Source organism: Atractosteus spatula, chromosome 5 (assembly GCF_055471065.1).
Source record: "Atractosteus spatula isolate fAtrSpa1 chromosome 5, fAtrSpa1.hap1, whole genome shotgun sequence".
Lineage (NCBI taxonomy): Eukaryota > Metazoa > Chordata > Actinopteri > Semionotiformes > Lepisosteidae > Atractosteus > Atractosteus spatula.
In genome coordinates, this window is record NC_142710.1 from 16,807,920 (window position 1) to 16,830,126 (window position 22,207).

The 22,207-nt window shown below is 38.4% G+C and overlaps 1 protein-coding gene across 1 annotated transcript; it reads right to left on the reverse strand.

Moving 5' to 3' along the window:
• Positions 1-3: 3 nt before the first annotated feature.
• anxa11a (annexin A11a) lies at positions 4-16,653 on the reverse strand. Its single transcript, XM_088917410.1, has 15 exons — positions 16,430-16,653; positions 12,321-12,597; positions 11,309-11,406; positions 10,039-10,332; positions 9,687-9,774; positions 9,395-9,489; positions 9,042-9,155; positions 8,590-8,680; positions 6,568-6,647; positions 5,889-5,945; positions 4,706-4,799; positions 4,081-4,176; positions 2,600-2,658; positions 2,306-2,428; positions 4-1,292 (listed from the first exon to the last, which is right to left on the reverse strand). Exons 2-15 carry the CDS (start codon positions 12,586-12,588, stop codon positions 1,233-1,235), a joined length of 1,617 nt encoding a protein of 538 aa, XP_088773536.1. The 5' UTR covers positions 12,589-12,597; positions 16,430-16,653; the 3' UTR covers positions 4-1,232.
• Positions 16,654-22,207: the final 5,554 nt, after the last annotated feature.

A 22,207-nucleotide genomic window follows, 5' to 3' on the forward strand; every position in this document is an offset into this window, starting at 1 on the left:
CAGTTTTGTTTTTAAATATCCTTTATTTCCAGTGCAAAAGTCCTAGATACACAAACACTTATACAATGTTGTTGGAAAAAAATAGGATTTTACCTAATGGCTGATTTAGTGTTGATGTGTAAGGTCACTATCAAGGCTTATAGATAAAGATGAGGAGACAGAGCAGTTATTTTAGTTTTAGGTTTAAGGCATTACTGTTATGTGAGGGTATAATTCAAGCATTCAAAATTCTGAGAGATACAGATTCAGAAAGAAGCCCTATTGGGCTTCTTGACAATCAGGACCAGTAAACCATGAATCAAAAGACAAAGAGGAACTAAGGAGAAGTACTTTTAGAATTGAGATCTGGAGGCATGTCTTTCATGAAGGATGCTTCCCAGCAGTGTTTTCCCAGGGGATACAGCAGTAGTAAAGCATCCTTCTGCAAACTCACCATTCCTGTACCAATTATTTGTTAAGTCTCAAGTTATTAATAAATGTCATTGCCCAGGTCTTAAAAGTAAAAATAAGTCTTTTACATTTCAATGATATATTCAAGGTACCTATCTGCACAATCCAATACAAAATCGCAATTTTGAAAACATCTTAGAAAAATAGGATCCTCAATTCTCATCATTAAACATGAGAATTCTTTGCATTAACAGAATAACAGGAATGAAAAAAGATTAAGCTGCGTAATATATTTTTACTTTAATATGGAAGCTATTGCATAGTTAAATCAAATGCAATGCACACATATTCATACAAAAGACTAACTTGATATGCATTCAGTCTGGTACTCAGTTGTATTTTTTTCTTGGCCTAGTTACAAAACTAAGTATAAAAAGGACATTTGCAAGCAATATATATTTGTTACTTATGTACATTTTAAAATATATATATTTTTCAAACAGATGTTTATAATCCATAATCAAACATTTTCAAACACTGAAACAGTATTTTAATATCCAGGACTGACGAAGCTGATTTCCAAGATTCAACACCCTTAGAGGACGATCGCTCCAAAACAAGAGACTGCTAATCAATCATGTAACTGCAGCAAGGAGATTTATAGAAAATAAAGAAGTGCACAAACATACTGAGTACACACTTGTGAAAGCAGTGAAATAAGGAGAAAACATGCAATATCACTAAATGCAAAAATGAGAAGTGACACATTTAAGTATGGCTTTGAAAGCAAATCCAACAGGTATGGCAGATCTTCAAGAGACTGATGAGACCTTCCACTCCTCTTAATCATTTCCACCACACAGCTTCAACAGCAACTTCTTATAATCCCCAGAGGTATCACCCTATCAGGTCAAAGAAAATGAGAAGTTCACCAAGTGTGTTACACAATGTTTTTAAAATGCACAACAGAACTCAGATTAAAAGTGAATGTTACAAAAATTTAATGGATTATACAAAAATAAGCAGTGCAACTTCTTGACATTGCAGACGAGCAGTAAGAGTCTGACTCACAGATGGCTAATGTGAACTTCGAGTGGGGGGAAAAAAAGACAGTTTCACAAAAACCTGTACTGTGGACAACTGAGAACTAGGGGAATGTGAACAGATAAAAGGTCAATGCTCAAATCGCAGATGGTAGGATATATGTGTGTGTTAGTATTGAGAATTGATGAACAGATGAATGTTGAACTGGGATGATGTAATTAGTGGAATAGAATAACCAAGTATGATAGGAACTCTTCTCTTCCAAATGTATATCAATGATCTAGCTTTTGGTATCGTTAGTAAACTAAAACACTACAGACACAACCAGGAAACACTGAAAAGAAGCTACTTATGAAGAAGACTTAGTTGTTAACGTTGACATATCATTGACATTTTCTAGACAACATGGGGAAGCAATACAACAGACAAAATATTAGAATAATTAAAGGCTTGGAATTTAAATCAAGGAGTGCTAAAAAGGTACAGCACACCAGTAAGACTTCATGTAGAATATTTATTACAAATTTGGTTACAATGTTCCAAAAAAGATAATGCTTTAAGAGCATCCAGATACATTCCCAGGCTTAAAGGAATGTCCTGCACTGAAAGAACAGGACCTCTTGAGCTTGAAGAGAGAAGATTGCAAGAGACCTGATCTAAATATTAAAAATTCTCAAAGGTATTGACTTCTTAAGAAAAAAATGGTTAAATTCGAAGGAGAAAAACAACAGTGGAAGCTACATGAAAGTGTATTTAGAAATTAGTTATTGAAGCCAATAACCTATTTTTTAAGAAATGGCTGGATGAGATCATGAAATCAATTAGCTACTAAATGTTCTACAATTAATACAACTACAGCCGTAACACTCACAGTAATATCAGTGTACAAGGACTTTCCATAGCTCTTCCGGTATTCCTCTCGGATATCCAGCATATCGACTTCTGAACGGGAAACCATGATTCGGATCAGGGTCCTGTCGTCTGTTCCCAATCCCTACACGCAAGCAACAGGTTAGGAGAGATGAGCCCGCTGTGGGCAGACCAGCACCAAGTCACAAATAATTAGAATTAATATAATTGATTTAATAGCCTTCAGGGTCAGCTGTGAAACACTGAAACCTGCCATTCTAGCATGTGTTTCTGGGGAGAACAAAAACAAACATACCTTCATGGATTTGTAGAGCCTTTCAGCAAAATAGCCTGGTGTGTTTTTGATGCACTTCACTGGTGAAAAACGAAATTCAGAACATGAGAATATCCAACACCATGAACCAAGCACAGGGTATTGTTTTCAGACTTTAGTTTCTATTGAACATTAAATCTCCTGCAATGAGCTTTGCACACCATCTGTATAGTGTAAGACAAAACAAACAAACGGGGAGTCTTATTTCAACAATTCCACCCCCCTGACAAAGTCCTTCTTCCATCCCATTAACTCTAGATTTGCCATTTCAAAAACAGTTGCAACAACAATAGGACTTGTTAACTTATCATTTAACAATTATAAATGGAAAACGTGTAGGTGCCCCTCCATTATAGAAGAGACTTACAACATGGGGGGTTACCAGTAATGTAAATGCCTCATTATGCCCAATATGAAGTATGGCCAAAATGCATTGTGGCTGGGATTATCAGAAATGAGTGAAGCACTTGTATGACACACAGCAGACATCCTCACTCCTGATCCTGGAGAGCCTTGGTGTCTGGTGGTTTTCAGTCTAGCACTGGCTGCTAGTCTATTAACTTCTCTTAACACTGTTTCCTAGTGTTCAATCAAGTGTTGAGGTCTACATGATCAGGAGGGTGGAGGCTCTCCAGCACCAGTCACGTGTCTCACAGGTCACAAACCATCATGAAGCGAGTGTGTGCTGAGTGGAGGAAACGGTCACACAAAAGCAAACTTGAGATTTTATACATTCACAACTGGATAAACACACACATCAAAAATTCCAAACTTCATTACCAACACCCTCAACACTGAAAGCGTATGTGTGGGGAATAATAAGAAAACCACATTATAAAATCATACATATATTTCATTTTTCAAAACCATACATGCAATATTTTTTTAATGAAAACCTAGAACACTTGGCTTATGCTCAAATACTGTATAAACTCTAAAACAATTTATATAAGCCATTTGTTTAGAGAATAATCGGGAGTCTGACATACCCCCTAACCTTAACTCCTAAAAATATTAAGTAAATATATTCATTCAGATGTCTGCATTCTGAGATTTAAAAAGAGTGATTATTCATACGCAAGAGCTTCCAAAATGTGCACCATTAAAATGACTTTAGAGAGGCAGCATACACACAGAATAAAAAATAATTAAAAAGTAGTTCAAGTAGGTAGCTGTGTCATCATCGTAGGCAGCAAAGGAACAAGTAAAAGTTTATTTCATGCTGAAAAGAGAAGAAAAGAAACACAACGTGTCAGCTGTGGAGCCTTCTTCGGGTGTGAAGAAGAAGGCTCCACAGCCGAAATGTTGCGTTTCTTTTCTTCTCTTTTCAGCGTGGAATTAAGGTTTACTTGTTCCTAAATAAAAAATATCCGGATAAAGGACCTAAAAAACTACATTCACAAAGGTCATGGCAAAAAAAAACAACAGCAACAAAATGTAACAGAAAAAGATGAAGTCCTTACCCACAGCAACCATCCCTTTCTCAAGGTCACCAGACATCTCCCGGCAAATGCTTTTCTCAATATCTCGGCCACACATTTGCTGATATTCATGAAAAACTGAAAAACAAGGGAAATTGCTATCAAAGTCTCTTGACAGCCATAGAAATCTATGACTAGGCATTTTACTTTTCGGGCAGGTTGGGGAGAGAGAGAATCCTACAAACATTAATTTACAGTATAAGAAATGCTTTAATTTGATCTTTAATTCTTTGCTAGTGCAGATAGATCCTTCCTAAGGATATGTTCCCGTGCATTATTATATAATTATATTATTATAATTATTTTATTCATTTTTATCCATGCAATAGAACGAGCTATTCACTCTTATTAAGAATCATACAGACCAAAATGTTTAAAAGTAATGCATCTCTGTTATCTCTGGTATTCAAAAAATATTTTCACAATTTGCAACTATTTGTACCAGAATGAAAAAAAAATCATTTCTGGACCGTTTATGGATTATGTGTCAGATACCTTAAGTACCATTACTGGTACAACAATTTTGAGCAGGAAAACTGGTTGTACAATACTTCTGACATACAGGATCAGTTAAACAACCAGCCTTTTAAACAGTTCCTTCCCTTACCTGCTCTCAGGTGTGCTTTGCTTCTTGCGCAGAGGATGGCATTAAATTTGGACTCGTCTGTTCCAAGCTTGTTCTCCCCTGCAGCATAGAGGTTCTATAAGGGAAACAGCACAATTCAAGTCAGTCAGGGATTTTCAACAAGCCGTGTCAGAACAGGCTTCACTTTCACGATTTCAACCTAACCTGCGGAACTCATGATGTATCTGGTAATTAGCCCAGAACACACCTCAAAGGAATCAGGAATCAAGGAAGCTTGGCTGCTATTTAGTCTGGAAAACCTGCCAAGTTCAGACATGCAGAAGTAAAAGATTTCTGTGTCAAAGTGCCCGACAGCTTTTACCCGCCATGAAATCGACACACCTGTCCATTTGAACAAGAAGGGTCAAATTTCAGAGAGTGGGAGGCCATCTCTCTTCTTCCTTGAGAGAAATGTGGTGCGTGGATCCATCACACACTGTATAGGACTCATCTTTTTAATGCTTGGAAGACGTGCACAAAGCAAGGAGTGGTTTTAATGTGCTGATAGAATAGAGATGCTGCAATGCGTAAACATTACTCTGGCTCTCTACCTTTGTTTCAGATTAAATGATAAACATTATATTAAATGTAATGCATTAGCCAACACACTTTCACCCTGCACACCAGTGAGATTTTAACTGGTTTCCTTCAGTAGGTTCTCAATGTTTCTAATGTTCATCAAATTTTTTTTTTTCTTGAACATGAACATTACTGTCATTTTGCAATAGGTTAAAAAAACAATTGCTATACATCACTGAACTGAGAATTTAAAGGAGACTAAGCTCCTAGGCATATAGTTTCCTACTATAACTTTTCAGAGCATGTTTAAATCTGGACACTTTTCTTTCAGATTATCTCTGCAGTTTTAAAACAGGGTAATACTGCCTTTCAAATTTTAATATTTGATAGCTGCTATTTATTTAGAATATTTATGATGCCATGCAAGATTATTCCACTATTATAAATGGTTATTTGATAAATAGAACAGATCTCCATTTTCTTGTTTAATTGGTCAATATTTCAATTAACCCTGACTAGTGTAATGCTGGCGAATTAAAATAAATAGTGAAAGTAACAGCCTTCAGAGAGGATTCAAACTGTCAATACCTTGCAGTGTTTTCAGCTTCACAGTTCATGTTAAATTTTAGACACTTTATGATCATACCTGAGCATCTTGCTTGGCCAAGGTGATATCCACATTCATGCTTTCATCGCGATTACCCTGGAAACAGATAGGGAAAGGTGAGCGACTACAGCCCTAAACCCAACCCACATCACCAGGCCTCAGGGAGTGTGAACAAAACAATCAAATCCAACAACCATTACCATCACAGAATTAAAATGTGGGAGCTTATAAAACAAAAATTAACTGTCTCTTTGAAAGCTGAAAGGTGTCAAGATATGCATGGCAGCTACTTCTGGACTTAAGGGAATGTCCTACATTGAACTGGGAAACAAGAAACGGAGGGTGAACCACAGGACGCAAGAGGAAATTGTGTTTAAAACGGAGAACAGGAGCCATTTCATTATGGGACAAACTAGCAGGCCCTGTTGACGAAGGCTTAGTTCCCTGAAGAAATGGCTAGTCGAAACTGCTATTAACTATCAAATGAGCTAGACAAGCCAAGCGGCCTTCTTCCTGTAAGCGTTGTTGTTTTTCCAGTCTAAAAACGCCCGCCCCACTTGAATGGAGAATTTACTGACTGCAGCCACAATACACAGACCAGAGTAACTGTGCTGTGATGAAAATGCATACAAGGAGTAAGTCACTTTACAGAGGTTTCTGGATACAGAATTTAATTTCACAAAAAGTTAAAACTCATGTACAACACTGTCAAACACACCTGAGCCAATGAGATGAGAAGCCTGCGGAAATGTCCTGATGTGTCACTGCTAATGGCATCTTCCAAAGTCTTCTTAAATTCTACAATAAAAATATTTCTGCAGTGCTCACTGATCATTAAGAACACTAGGGAAAATAGTGCTTGTTAGCATGAAGCATCAGCATCTGGAGAGCAGTTTTCATAACCCAAAAGGATGATAAACTGAAAACATAATAGTTATCTAAGCAAAACAATATATTCTTTGCCTTGAAAACATACTCAGACCTTTGCTTGGCTTTCACATTCTGTTGCAAGTTTGCAGTCATGATACATTGAAGTAACAAGGCGCTGTCCTTAAGATGAGATGTAAAACCGAGGTCCTGACTCTATGTGGTCATTAAAAATCCCAGGGTGTTTCTTGAAAAGAGTAGGGGTGTTATACCCTGGCATCCTGGCCAAATTTCCCCCTGGCCTTTACCAATCATGGCTTCCTAATGATTCCCATTTATGAATTTGCTTAATCACTCTTTTCTCTTCCACCCTAATTGCTGATGTGTGGTGAGTGAACTGGTGCACTATGGTTGCTGTCGCATCATCCAGGGTCTGAACATTGGTGGTGGTGGAGGGGATCCCCATTACCTGTAAAGCGCTTTAAGTGGAGTGTCCAGAAAAGTGCTATACAAAAGTGTAAGGAATTATTATTATTAATCTGAATGTTCAAAGAAAAATATGAAAAAAGAATATAAGAAGAAAATAATATAAGAATATAATATGACTGAAAAGTAGGAAAGTCATGATTGCATAAGTAGTGTTGAGGCAAATCTAATTTATGTGCACAAAATTAACTTTATGTGCCATACAATTAGTTTAATGACCCCAATTAGTTTAGTGTGCAATAATAGTGTTTTGCATGATATCAGAATACACCTATCTCTTTGAGATTCCTCGGTCATAAATTGGATTTCAAGCACAGACTCAACCATGAAGACTAAGGAGCTTTCAAATCAAGTCAGAGATAAAAATCTTTGAAAAGCACAGATCAGGAAAAAAGTTTAAAAAAAGAGGTCTCTGAATATCCCTGTGAGCACATTGTATATTCAATCATCAAGAAACGGAAGGTGCTTCACGTCTCACAGACACTATCTAGATCAGGCTATCCCTTCAGCTGCATTTCAGTGAACTTTCTGGCATGAATGCAGAGCGCTACATCTGAAACAAATCCAGCAGAGCCAGTCGATATCATCCCTACAGTCAGGTATGGCAGTGCCATCATTGCGCTATGGGTGCTTCCCAGCAAGGACAAAAGCTTGTTAGGATTGAAGGAAAAACATAATGGAGCAAAGGAAAGGCAAATACTAGAGGAAAACCTGTTTCAGTCTGTTTAAACCTTTGGCCCATTCAAGTCCTGACTTGTATCCTATTGAGAATCTGTGGAAAGAATTGAACACTGCTGTCTACAGGTAATCCCCAAGCAAAATGAGAGAGCTTGATCAAATCTACCAAGAAGAATGGGCAACAGCTGCACAAAGCCAGTGTGCAAAGCTGGTAGAGGCTTATCACAATAAACCTACAGCTGTAAATACTACCAAAGATGCATCCAACAAGGACTGAGTTAATACTTACACAATTAAAAATATTTCAGTTTCTTCTCTGTTTTTCTTGACATTTACTGTAACTAATAAACCATTAAAAATAAATGTATGCCTCATTTTGTACGTTCTCATAATGGGACACCATAGCAAGAGTCTGAATATGTTTGCATTTGACATTTAGTAGGGAATATTCTTTGAGTTTATATCTGTTAGCATCAAAAATATTAATATTCCACTTTATAACTTTTTTTTACAATTTGTAACAGCACTGTTAAACACTACATTGTTAAGGATACACTATTATAAACAAAAACTTACTATACCAATTTTCATTATCCCCTCTAGGTGTTTCACACACTTAATCCTGTTTTTTTTTTTAAACCAGATCTTATCTTCAGTAACATCTGCAGCTTGAGATCACTTTTATCAGTCTTGCCAGCCAGCTACTCACCTTGTTTGTAAACTTTATTGATCTCACGGATTTCTTCATTTGAACGGGACGCCAGAATCTCAATTAAGCACTGCTCGTCTGTACCGGCTCCCTGTTACATCAAAAACAAACTGCACTGTTTCATCACATATCTCATGCATCCACAACATTGGATACAAAGAGATGAATGTTTTCCTTCTCATTTAAAAAAAAACATTGTCACTGAGGGATGCATTGTAAATGACTCAGAAGCCTTTGACAGTGATGAAAAGAAATGATAAATGATATATGAAGACAACGAAAAGCCTCTTCTAGCCACAGTAGCCTCAAGTTGAAAAGCTGCGTCACACTTCCACTGCTCAGGTAAAAGCTGGCAAACATGATCCGGGATCTGGGCATTTCCAGATCTCCCCTTGCTGGAGTCGTGGTTTTTATTTCGCGTTTGCCCATGACAGACACAAGGCTCCACCAACCTTTATGGCATCTTTGATTTCATAGACATCAAACATCACTGGGGTTTTCAACATGGCCAGCACGGTTTTCTCAAAGTTCCCAGAAAGTTCTGATTTCAAATCTTTAATTAAATCCTAAGGGGAAAAATGCGCAAAAGGAAAAAAACAAGATTTAAATAAAAAATAATACATTAAAAGACACCGTGTGATACCTTCGAATGAACACTGACAAACTGAACACAGAAGGTGGTTTTCAGGAGGAGAGTCACTATGTGGTGGTGATGTAATAAATTTTCTTACTCATTCAACTGACTTTTCCTGGGATTATGCTGGCCTGGGAAAATCCACAGCAGGCACCTGCTGTTTGGTCTTACCTTCCCATATGCAGTTTTATAGGTAATCACAAGGGGCACTCGCTGCTTGTTGGAGCGACTTCCGAGAAGATCAATAATAGCTTGCTCATCCGTGCCTGGAAAAAAACAAGCACACCAACTGATTAAACAGATCGGTTATTTACAGATTAATTTAAACACAGTTAACAGTACCAGGGAGATAATTAAATAGCTCGATTTTGACTTTGAGTAACGGGACATTTATGATTTATAATAATGATTTGTGTCATTATTGTGGTACTCTAATGTAGATGTATTACACAGAGCAACTCACCAAAGCCCTTCATTGCCTTTCTAAGGACTTCTACATCCTTCAGCGGGTCTGCGCCTGGGAAGTCTTTGATTGAGCCTCGGTAGCCTCTCTAATAAAATAAGTGATGATCAAAGTGTTACAGGCAATCTCACTCCACCCCTGTGAACAGCCTAGTCATTATGTTACTGTAAATGAAAATCAGAAAATTGCAAACAAGTTTATCGACACTCTCAGTTGGAGAGCTCAAGATAAAGCTCTTATGCTACTAGTACTTGAAACCATATGATTCTCTAAAACAAAATCGATTTTCTGCTCCCTAAGACTGCAGTCTTTCATCTCAATTGGAGTTCCTGAAATTTCCCCATTTTCTTACATTTATGGGTGGGACCACTGGGGCACCAGGGGTGCTTGCTGGGTAAGCAGGCATTGATGGATTGGCTGCAGGAGCTCCTGGAAAGCTTGGCATGGGCTGGCCAGGGGCAGGACCACTGGGATATCCCATTCCCTGGGGCATGTTTCCTCCTGGTTGTGGGTACATGCCGTAGGGCTGCTGGCTGGGGGTAGGCCCCCCGTATCCGCCTGGCTGGGCAGGAAAGCCACCGGGTCCTTGGGAGAACATCGCTGGATTAGGATTCACTCCGCCCATGGATGCCGAAATCTGGTCAGCCTGGTGACAAGGATTGCATCCATAAGAAAAGACAGATCCTGCCCACTGCTTCCTAACAGTACAACAAAAATCCAAGCTGATCATCAAAACCAAACATTATTACAGTAGAAATGTATTTTAAAAAACCTTCTTGAACCCAAAGCGTACAAGCGACAAGGAGCAACATTAACTCAAATTATAATAGACATGGTGTTAATGTAAGAACAAGAAGCACTTAATTCTCCACTGAAAAGTAAGAACACAACAGTATCATCTTCAGAAGTGTGGTCATTCTTTCTTGTTTGTTTCTTTGCAGTTTGCACACAAGCCCAGAGATTCAAGCAAAAACAGGACACTAGTTTTGTCAGTTGCAATGAAATAATGAAGAGTGGACAACTAGGTTCACAGGCTGCTTCTCATGAACACCTGCAAGTGAACCTAATCAAGAGCAAATTGTCACAGTCAAGATAGAATAAGAGTTTTTCAAAGCTCTTGCAAAGTACCAGACTGAAAAATACTTTCTTTAAACATTATTCAGCCCTCAGGTATACACAGGCTGTTCTGGAGGCATGACAGCAGCTCCAGGCCGTGCTATTTTAAGAAGATAACCTGGAAGCATGACTTCAATAGCTGGTGAAACTTGACTCCATATTCTTGTAAAATAGTTCTGCTTTTTGCTTTCCTGTTTCCCTAACTATGGTGTCATATTATGTACTGCTGGTTTTGAGTAGTCACTGTTAAATGCAACGCATGGAAAACAAAATTTGGATCCCAGAAAACGAACACCTCCATGGGAACTGATGCAATTCCCCTTATGTTGGATGTGAAATCTGGAACTCTGCGCCTGCTGCCACCAGGATATCTTGGGAGGGTACCATCAGATGCACTGGCATAGGTCAAACAGAACCATACCCAAATGAATAGTTAGTAATACAGCTTTTTAAAAAGAGAATCTTTTCTCTCACCACCAGCCATGTCGGATCTCTGTTGAACTCACCATTGCTCCGATAGAGCCAGGGGTGAATCCAGGATTGGATAGGTTATCGAGTCCGATGGAAGAAAAGCCAGATCCACCGCCCCAGCCGGAACCGCCCCCTTCAACGGCAAAAAAAAACAGACATCTGATTATTGGTCATATACTGCTTATCTTATACCCAACTAAAAACTGTCTTCTTTAGAAACCCAATGGACTGTTTCAAGGCAAAAATAAAATCAGAAAAAAGAACCTGATGCCATCAGTGAAAATCAGGAGGGACTGCGCATATCCACAGTCTGTCTCAATACACAAAGATTAGCGAAAATTGAGAAAGACCCATGGAGCAAAATCTATACTGACCAGCAAGAGGGCAACATAGGTCATTTGTAACTCTTACATTCTTATAATGAAAATACACTATTTCCACAAAGAACATTTCTACACTACAAATGTTCGCTTTAAATTGAGTAGAATTTCTAGCAGCCCTAGCAGCAGAAGAATTTAGCTCTTTGACATCTGTGTACAAAATATAATACTACATTTTATAAGTATTTTTATGGAGATCTGTAAAATTGTGTAATGCACCGCGGTGTAATTTCAAAGGAAGACAGTAGTATAAAAACAGTGTGGCTGTCTAAAATATACAGTGCTGTAATAATGAACAATACAGCTCTTCTGCCTAGTAAAACAGGTTATAAAATTCGTTCAATGGGAACTTTTTCTTTTTGGGGTCCTTTTCAGATCAGCTGCTGTCAAAGCAACATGCACTGACGTTAACTGTCCTGTCTCGATCTGCCCGTCTCGAAGTTTGCCAGAGACCTGTGGTTTAAACATGATATAATTTCACACTAGTGTTTTTTGGCCGTTAACAGTCTCATGATATTTTCTAAGTAGTGTAACAAATCTGTTGTAGGTAAAAAGCCAGGCACAGGTTAGCACTGGCGCATCTGGAGGAAGAGACACTTTAACCACCATGATGGTGGTTGAGCTTGTATAAATTGCAGAATACGAATAAATTCTTGGTGGGACTAACCGGCAGGAGGCACAGATGGATAGCCACCAGAAGCCGGGGGGTATCCACCAGGTTGTGGAGGGTAGCCTCCAGGCTGAGGGGGGTAGCCGCCGGGCTGGGGTGGATAGCCGCCGGGCTGAGGGGGGTATCCACCAGGCTGGGGTGGATAGCCGCCGGGTTGAGGGGGGTATCCACCAGGCTGGGGTGGGTATCCGCCGGGCTGAGGAGGGTAGCCGCCAGGCTGGGGGGGGTAGCCGCCACCTTGGGGAGGATATCCTGGATAACTCATCGTTTAGCTCTGGAATGAAAATATTATTCCACATGTTAGGAGAGATTCCTCTTGAAACTTTCCAAACGCATAAACCTTTCCTTGTTTTGATCTGGGGAAAAAGACCAGTGATTTCTTAATGAATAATTTCATCACAGCAGAGCTTGAGCTTTTTTTTATCTTGGTGTTCCGGCAGAAGATGAAGAAAAAAGGCTCACAAGGGTGAGAGGACTACAAGCAATGGCAGAACGCGAGCATCCAAAGTCCTGGACAATGTTATCTCAGCTTTTACTGGAATGAATACCAACTAGAAAAACAGAAAATAGAAACAGTAACTAGGCTGGAAAGCGACGAGGCCAACAGCTTGTGGATGTTAACATAAATCCAAACAATATAGTTTTAGTTACTGTATAAAGCAAATATGCTGTTGAGCACAAAAACTGTTTTTTAATGTAGTGGAAAAGGTAAAATAATAGATGCACAGTGACAGTGGATGCTTAATAGTCTCATGTTGCTTGAAACCAGCTTTCAGGCCCAAGTGAGAGATGGTGAAGAAAAGATCAACAAACAGAGGACCTTGACATAGGAATAAAACCAAATTCTGACCCTGGGCGCAATTCAGCATCGCTGACCAGTGTTTTGGGTAAACATGCTGTCATTGTTATCAACTTGCATGAACAACACGACTAAAAATAACACTGCATTATTCACTGTAAGCTTTGCACCAAATATGGAAGACCTTTAAAGAGGTATGAACACAAATAAACGAATGATGAAGGAATCCTAAACCAGGACATGAAAAAGAAATCATAATTTTTGTCAGGTTTGATAATATTCCTTTTTTTAAATCAAGTTCAAGTTTATTGTCATTATACTCATACACAGGTATATGGTATAACAAAATGCTATTTAGCTAGCTCTTAGACGATAAGTAGTACAAAAAAACAACAATAGAACTGTATAAGAAAAGAAAGAGAGACAACAGGCAATGCGCAAAACAACAACAGGTTACAGGTAATGTGCAAAACAGCATCAGTTGTGCAAAATCATACGTCAACAGAATGAAATAAAGGATAAAAAATTATGGGGAGTGAACTTCTTGACATGTGAGGTAGAGGTAGATTTCAATGTGTGTTATAGTTCTGATAAAGAGAGAAGGCACTGTAAGGGTTCAGATTGTAGGTGAGAGAGGCTGGGAGTTTAATAGTTTAATAGTGCGGAGGTAAAAACTGTCTCTGAGTCTGGTCCGGGCCAGAATGCTCCAGTATCATTTTCCAGATGGTAGAGGGTCAAACAGTCTGTAGCTGGGGTGTGTGGGGTCTTTGATGATGCTTAGAGCTTTCCTCAAGCTGTCATAAATGTCCTGGATGGATGGGAGAGCAACCCCAGTGTTGGACTGGGCAGTTTTCATCACCCACTGTAGGGCTTTGCGGTCAGCAATACTGCAGTTACCATACCACACAGTGATGCACCCTGTCAGTATGCTTTCTGTAGTGCATCTAGTGATCTAGTGAGGATCTGGGGAGAAATCTTAAGACTCCTTCAACTGTCTTAGGAAGTACAGGGTTTTTTTAATTAGTTGTCCTTAGTTTTACATATCTGCAGAACATTTAAATATATCAAGCAAACTGGATTTGAGAAATCCACTTCAATACAACATCACACACAGAAAACGATGCCACAGAGGAAATGCAACATTAGCTAATCTGCGCATGTCACTATGCAAATTAGCCTACATTGCCACTATATATTGAATGACACAGAAAGCTTAGCTTCTGTAACAGACAGCTTACTTAAATTTTTTTTACTTCAAACTCAGTTCTAAAAAATTAGGTTATCTTCAGAAATAAACTGTGCAACTGAAAACACAAATAGGAGGGGCAGAAACAAAGTTCTCGCTGAGGTCAATTTCAGTATTAGCCGGCTAACCAGGCCCAGATAGCCCTGTCAGTCTCATGCCTAAACTTAGCCCTGCTGAGTAGACAAGGCCACTATCTTTCAAATTCACTTAACGGGGCCTGGCATATTTCCCTGCTTGTCACAGACACATCCCAGAGAGCCTCAAAAATCACAAGCCACACTTTCACACTGGCATGAAGCACACAAATTCAATAAGATTATAATGTCCATTGTATTTGATCAATGCCAGAGAAGTGGACCCGATTCCCAATGTGGGTAAATTGCCTGTCAAATTCAAACACTATAAAGCGGGGAGTTTACCAATAATAAAGGATTTCTAAATCAGTGGGGAAATATTTACATTTTTTTTCTATTTAAATTTTTAAGTAAATAGCCCACATTGTAAAGACAAAATATACACGAAGACAAATTTATTTTTGCAAATTGAGCTACAATGAATAAAGTTGTTATCTGAAAAGACTGACAATTGACTACAAGCATTAGACTTGACAAGAGTAATGCCTAGGCAGCCTAGTTTTCAATGTAAATCCAATCAATTTCATTGGATACAGTGAACCTTCTGAGACTGGGATCCACACGTTGAACCCCCTGTCACATCAAATGCTTTAGCAGCAGTCATACTTGGAATGGATGCTCAGGCACACCCTGAACTTAAAAACTTTTCTTCATTGAAAAGTAGATGTAATACAAGACCACCTATTTCGGGAAGGCAGCTGTAAGAGTTAAGCAACCTTGAAATGCATGCACTTCCTTCTTCATCAATGTTACTCTTAAATCTCTAAGAAGCTAACTGGTTACAAACGGAAGAGGAAGGTGTTTGGTATAACGTACTCTTTCAAGTGTAAATTTTAGAAACATTAATTAACGCCTACGGTGCACTGAAACGTTTCTGGGATTACGAAAAGAAAGCTCAGTGGCACTCCTGAGGAGTAGTTGATGTTTAACGTCCCTCACAGGAAAAAGTACACTAATTTAAATATTCAAGCGTGCTGTCAGCGACACCTGACCATGAATCAATGTACTCTGTGTGCGTGGGTGGGTGTGTTGTGTGGCCCTGGGGCTTTTATGGAGTATGTCTTCACCTTTAAACTCGTCGGACAACATTTTCAAAACACTTTGAAGTATAGTTGTGAAAATGCAGAACCGCGGAAATAGCGATCGGAGTACAAAAAAAGCGCGGTCTATAACCCCAAAGGAAAGCTAGATTTCTTAAATTGGGTACATTACAGGTAGCCAACATTTACAAAACTGCTCTTTAAAAGACTAAAAACGAAGCATAGTAATACTAAATAACTCCTTCTGGACAGCAGTGCAGTTAAAGTTTTTAATGACAATTCCTTTATAAATGAAAGCAGTTTATTTACGGCCGTACTAAAAGTGAACATCCTCTAAGCTACGGTAAACCAACATTGTCGCAAGCACAACTACCGCAACAGTGCAGCGAAATCGATCTCCCGGACAGCTGCCAACAGCCTCAGTGGTCATTTTCTGTTAAAATCCTTACAAAATGGCAGCCTGCAGGAGCGTAAAATTCAGTACGATCGTGTCGTGCCTATTCTGCAGCCGTAAACTACACCTATATTTAAAAACTAAAGACGTAAATACAAATTGTAAACAAGCTCAAACGGCTTCTTGCGGTTACAAAATCTTACAAAGCAATCCATCTCTTATTTGTTTTTTTCTTTACGGATTACCGCTCTATTCTTAACCATGCATTAAAGTTGCATTTAGCAAGTAAAACATTACATGAGAAAATGGGAGTCTTTTTCTTGTTGAATTGTTGTAAAGTAACAGTGGGACACTATCGCTGTGTGCTCCTCTAAGAAACCCACCGTTCATCTTAATTAAAATTTAAATCTCTGCATGTTGCAAACCCTAACAGAACACTACTGTCGGGTCATAAAAATAAAGAAATAAAACTTTTATCAACGATAACACTCACCCGCTTGCCCGTGCTTCAGGTCTTTTCGTTCTTAAATGAGAACAGATCAAGGAAGTACTTTCGGTATGTGTTTAGCTCAAGGTGGGTGGGTCTCTCTCTCAGAGTTTCCACTGCGCCGAAGACGCCCACGGCGCTACACAAACACAATCGGGTAGGACTTGAGCCACGGCACTCCATAGCAAACTGCCATCGTGACGTGTCCAGGTGTGGGTTAGGAATATGGTGGAGCAATAATAATGATACAGTGTGATATGTGAATGTAGAAAATGGGAAGTGCTTATTTGTCAACGATGAACATGTCGAACTCGAACATTTTTTTTGGAAAACAGAACTGTGCCCTCCCTCACCCCCATTTGTGGACACACAGAATGTACAGATTTTCTAAAGGGCGGGGGGATGGGTCACAGTACAGCATTAGTCCAATTAAAAATCACGTGTCCGGCCTCCTGGTGCATTGCAATGGAGATTGAAGGTAGAAATCTGTCGCGTCCTTTGACTTTAAGACAATAAGAAACAGGTTTTCAGCTGTGCATTTTGTTTCTAAATTAGATTTTGTTGTGTTATTGCTAATACTTTCCTTCTAATTGACAAAATAGTTATTTCTAGGTACAATATAAATATGACATTAAATTCTTAATTTAATGATTATACGTGTATCTTAAAATCCACACACACCTACTCGGTTACTGCTTTTATCTGCAGCGTCGTGGTGATCCCTGGCCTAATCAGACAGGGTGCAAGGCGGAGCTACACGCTGGGTGGGAAGCCAGTGTACGCACACGTCAAGAGAGGGGTAACATAGAAACGAGGTTTAACCCGGAAAGCGTGTCTTTGGCCTGTAGGAGGAAACTGAAATCTGCGGAGAGTGTGCAAACGTCACACGGAATAAAATGAGGGCTCAGGAACTGTGAAGGGACATTAATGTGTTAGTGTTTTGTGTGGATTTTGGGAGGGAGCAAGCCCTTCTCCCCAGTTACTAAAGAAAATACCTTCAAAATACACCAGAAAGTAGCATCCCCTTGTCCACTCTAATTTATACACACATATTATAATAACCCACTAAGATATACAAGTAAAGTCACACAAGTCTTCAATAATGTGAAGAGATAGGATATAATCTTCATTCATTGTTATATGCATTGTGTTTTTTAGGACTGCTGTTTACAAAAAAAACAACTGATTTTCAGAAAATAATGTTGTGAGAATTCTACTTTATACAAGGGTCAGAAAAAATCTGAGTATACAGTTGGATTAAAAAATATATAGCCCAATCTTCTAATACTTTGAGAAAACAGGTTGACGTACTGTAGATATCACGTCCTGCTAGTCTCTGAATTTGCTCTCGAGCCAATATTTTCCATAAACCGATCTTTTACGTGACCCACCTTTTAAAGCAAAGCTAGGTTTGGTTTAAATAGAGCTCTCCCATCCTGTTTTGTGAAAGACGTGTCAGAGACGCACCCCGACGATCAGCCCCTAATTGCGCAACGTTATGGAAAATACTGACAAAGAGAGGTGGGCCATATCGGGGCTAATAAAGAGAGCTGTATTTGCACGGTATGTTAATGATAAACGTGCTTCAGATGTCTTCTTTTTCATGTTCAATATGGAGTCTCAATAGTGTTTTAATATTAAAATGTCAGGCAGATACTTGAAATACAATACGTTTTAAAGCCGCAGACATCTTTCAGAACATGATCTAAAATCACAACCCTGTACGATTAAAACTTTTGCGTGTGGTGAAGGTTCATAACCACTTTTTACGCGGCAGTTGTTGGGCATTCATTTTATATTCTGTTATAACTCAAGTATTTTGTATAAGAAAACATCGTGTAGAGGTATTTGTTGAGGACCACAGACCGATTAACCGACCGGAGGGTCATGGGTTCAAACTATGGGCGGGGCATTGTTATTTACTTGAGCAGGGAACTTCACTCGGATCACTCCATTGCGACATAAATGGGTCAGGGGTCGTTATTTTTAGGAATTGCAATTGACATTTGTGGTACAATAATAATATTTTTTATTTATTATTTTAAATCTTTAAAATATCTATCATAATTGTCCTGATTTGATGATGTGTACTGAATCGAATTTAAAGCGGAGTCCCAAAAGCTTTCGAGGTGAAGCGTGTCATACTCGAAACGCAGGGACTTGTCATGCGCAGAATTGGCACCTTGTAAAAATGGCCCTCCGTCTGCTGTACAGACACAGACAGGAACCCCACCGCACTGGAGACAGGGTTTATTAGGGTCAGTGTTTCCTTCAAACTCCCAAAGTGGTGGTGAGACAAATTTCCTAACTGAGATAATTCAAGTCACCAATGAGATAAGACCAGTAGTCTATATACAAAATATTGAAAATTTAGCACAAAAGCTTTTTCATGCATATATTGTACATTTCTTAAAAATATTAATTAACTTAGGAACGTAGAAAATAGCCTTCCTTTAACCAGAGAACGTTTAAGAACAAATTCTCATTTACAGTAAAATCCTCAAAAAGATGATTTTGGAATAATTAAGAAGAATCACACATCTGTTGTTTTATATGAAGGCAATCCCAGCATTTTCTAAACACAATAACAGACAGGTTTCAGTCAGCTTTGTCTGAATATATGTAAAATAATTACTAATGTAGTCAGGCATGCCATTTACTAATGCATTTAGTGCCGTATTACTTTTACCACAGACTTTGAACAGCGTAAATGTATTTTGCTTCCGGTGGTGATGGCACAGAGCAAGTTCTGTGCAGGAAGAATTAAAAGCATCTGATAAGAATTATGAATTTCTAAAAGCAAAGCACTGTTTCTGCACTGAGGGCTTTTGACTGTAGTCTGAGATAACTGGTTATGAATGCTCTACATTTCCTTATACTTTTTTCAAAGGATTTCCTCTAAAAACAAATGGTAGAGAAAAAAGAATGAAACTGAAGTTTTAAGTCAGAGACAGATGTAGTTCTCACTTCCAAGTAATTTTACCTCTTACAACAACAGTAGATATGATTATTTTAGTCTGTCTCAGCGGAGCTCTGCTCCCAGCGTGGAATTACACATTGTGAGCAGGCTAGGATTAATGAATAATAAATACTAATAAAACTAAGCTACAAACTGTACACAAATAGCACCGTGGGTCTGGAATTGAATAATATTGAATAAAATAATATTAATTATTAAATTAAATAATATTTTTCTTACAATAAAAATAAATAACGAAAGTATTGTATTTATTGATCAATGAAGACCTGACCAGTGTATATGAACTTCAGTCAACCTTGTTTTCAGCAGTTACAGAAAAAGTGTGGTTGGAGGGAATGTTAAAAAATAAATTCCAGCATTACTTCACTCTTCAAAAGGTTTTATTCTTGGCAAAGAGAATTAACTGGAAATTGAACTGGGAAATATCAAAAGAAACATATATTTCCCACACTGCAAATGTTTTTGTTATGGATACAAACTCTTTAAATGTGCACCAGTAATGAAAGTCAGATTGTACGTACGCTGGTTTAGCAACATTTCAATCGTGAATCTTAAGCCTTTTTTTGAGTAAGAAGGCTGAATTCCAACCATTATCAAATATTCCTGGTAAGAGTGAGAACAACTCAAAGTGCCCTTAAACACAGGACACCGGACTCTAGTCTAGTCTAGTCTAATCTAGACTCTAGATGGGACTCTAGTCTAGTCTAGTCTAATCTAGACTCTAGATGGGACTCTAGTCTAGTCTAGTCTAATCTAGACTCTAGATGGGACTCTAGTCTAGTCTAGTCTAGTCTAATCTAGACTCTAGATGGGACTCGAGTCTGTCAGAGGATGGAAGACTTGACCACAATAAAAGATGAAAGAAACACACACAATTCAGAAACATCAGTAAGCATGTTTTGGAACTGTGGGAGAAAACCAGAGCACCTGGCAAAGTTCATGCTTACAGGGAGAACATGCAAAGTCCATATAGTAGGAGTTAAGACCATAGTAGGTGAACCCAGAACCCATGACTGTGAGGAAGTATTGCAAAAAAGTGATAATTACATGGATTTCTCAACTTTAAATACCAATAAAACTACAATTTTATTCTGCCACTTGTCATGGTTCTGGAACCAACATATTTAACTTTATCAGGTTTATTAACAATAAAATATTCAGTTAATGTAATGATATTTTAAATTGTGAATGTTAATTCTGGATTATTTCTTCCTTCATCATTCTACGTTAATCAAAAATAAAGCATAAGTAACGTTAGTGGATTGTTCTTAGAAGTGACACTGCAAAATGTTGATTTTTTTTGTAGGCACCCCTTTAAAAATCAAGCTCTTCCTCTGCATTGTTTCCACCTGTTTTTTTTTCCTTAATCAAGATGTTAGTCACCTTTGTTGTGTGTCAAAACACAAGGTGGAATTCTTAAAATCAGAGAGGAAGTCTCCAGTTCTTGAAAATCTGTGAGTCTTCTAATTATTTTTAGTCATCAAAGACTATCAGCATGCCACTTTTCCATCAGAAAATTCTGACCAATAATTTAACAAACCAAATATAGGAAACATTAAATTAATCATTCACACGTTTAAGTGGGCGGGTATTTTCTTCATATTAAGACTGTACCGATCCGCATGGTAAGTCAACAATATACAATGGTAAGGGAGGTACTGGCCCAAAATATTCTGACTGGGTTTGATTTAAAAAAATGCACTAATAGTTTAGAAACAACCCCAGATTTGCAGAAGGCAGGTATTTAGATGGGGAAAATGCTTTAAGTACCATAATAAAATTCAAAGTGGTTAGTACTGTATTTATATCTGGCATATGTTTGAGAAGAGAAAAATCCTTCCAAGGAATCGGTCTCTGGATGTGTGCTGGAGCATCATAGGAAAGCAGGTCTGATTGCCTTCTAGGGATCCTGGCCCTCACTGGGGCCAATGTGCACCAGGGGTACTCTTGCTATGGGAGTTCAGACAGCTGTGCTCTGGGCTCTGTGAAGGCCCACTTTAGGCAAGCAATGTGTGTACAGTATGTATGGTTCACTGAGCATGTGGGTTACCAAAGACTTGTGAGGAAAAACTTTTTTTAGGGGGGAAAAGTGCTTTTGGTCTAAATGTTCACAGTACACATATTGAAAGAAGAGCTGGAACAATTCAGTGCATTTGAAAGAATGTAGGAACCCTCACGACATGTTTAACTAACATCAACAGTTTTGCATCCCAGACAATGAAGTTGTTGTTACAATCTCTCCAATCCTGCAGTTTTGTGTTTCAGGCTTTTGGTGACAAGAATTAGATAGTTCGAATGATCTCTTGCTGCAATGAGATCTACTGGTTTTCAAGACCTCTGTTGATTTATTCTCATAACATTTTATTTAACCACCTTGGAACAGAATTTGGAATTTGATTAGTGTCAGGTAGTTTAAGAATCTGAAACAAAGTTAAAAATCTGTACAACATTTGCTCTTTAAGGGAGGAATTTAATCTAATTGCTCTTTAAATTCCTACTGTGTTCATCCATTCTGGCTGATATTCACAGAAAAGTGTCTACATATAAGGCTGAAAAATTGAACTCTAAAGATTAGACAGGAGAGTAAGCACATGACTACAATGGGAAGCTTCTCCCAGATTTCCCAATGTTGTTACAGCTGTCTTATTAATATCCATAACAATAACACCTTCTCTGCTTCATTGAATGTCATTGCACATGCAAAAGTAAGGAACACTATAACCATAAAACTGTATTAAATTATGTTCTCTGACAGGAATATCATGTTTGTACTACGAAAACGGAAATCGGTCAGTATCCTCCTG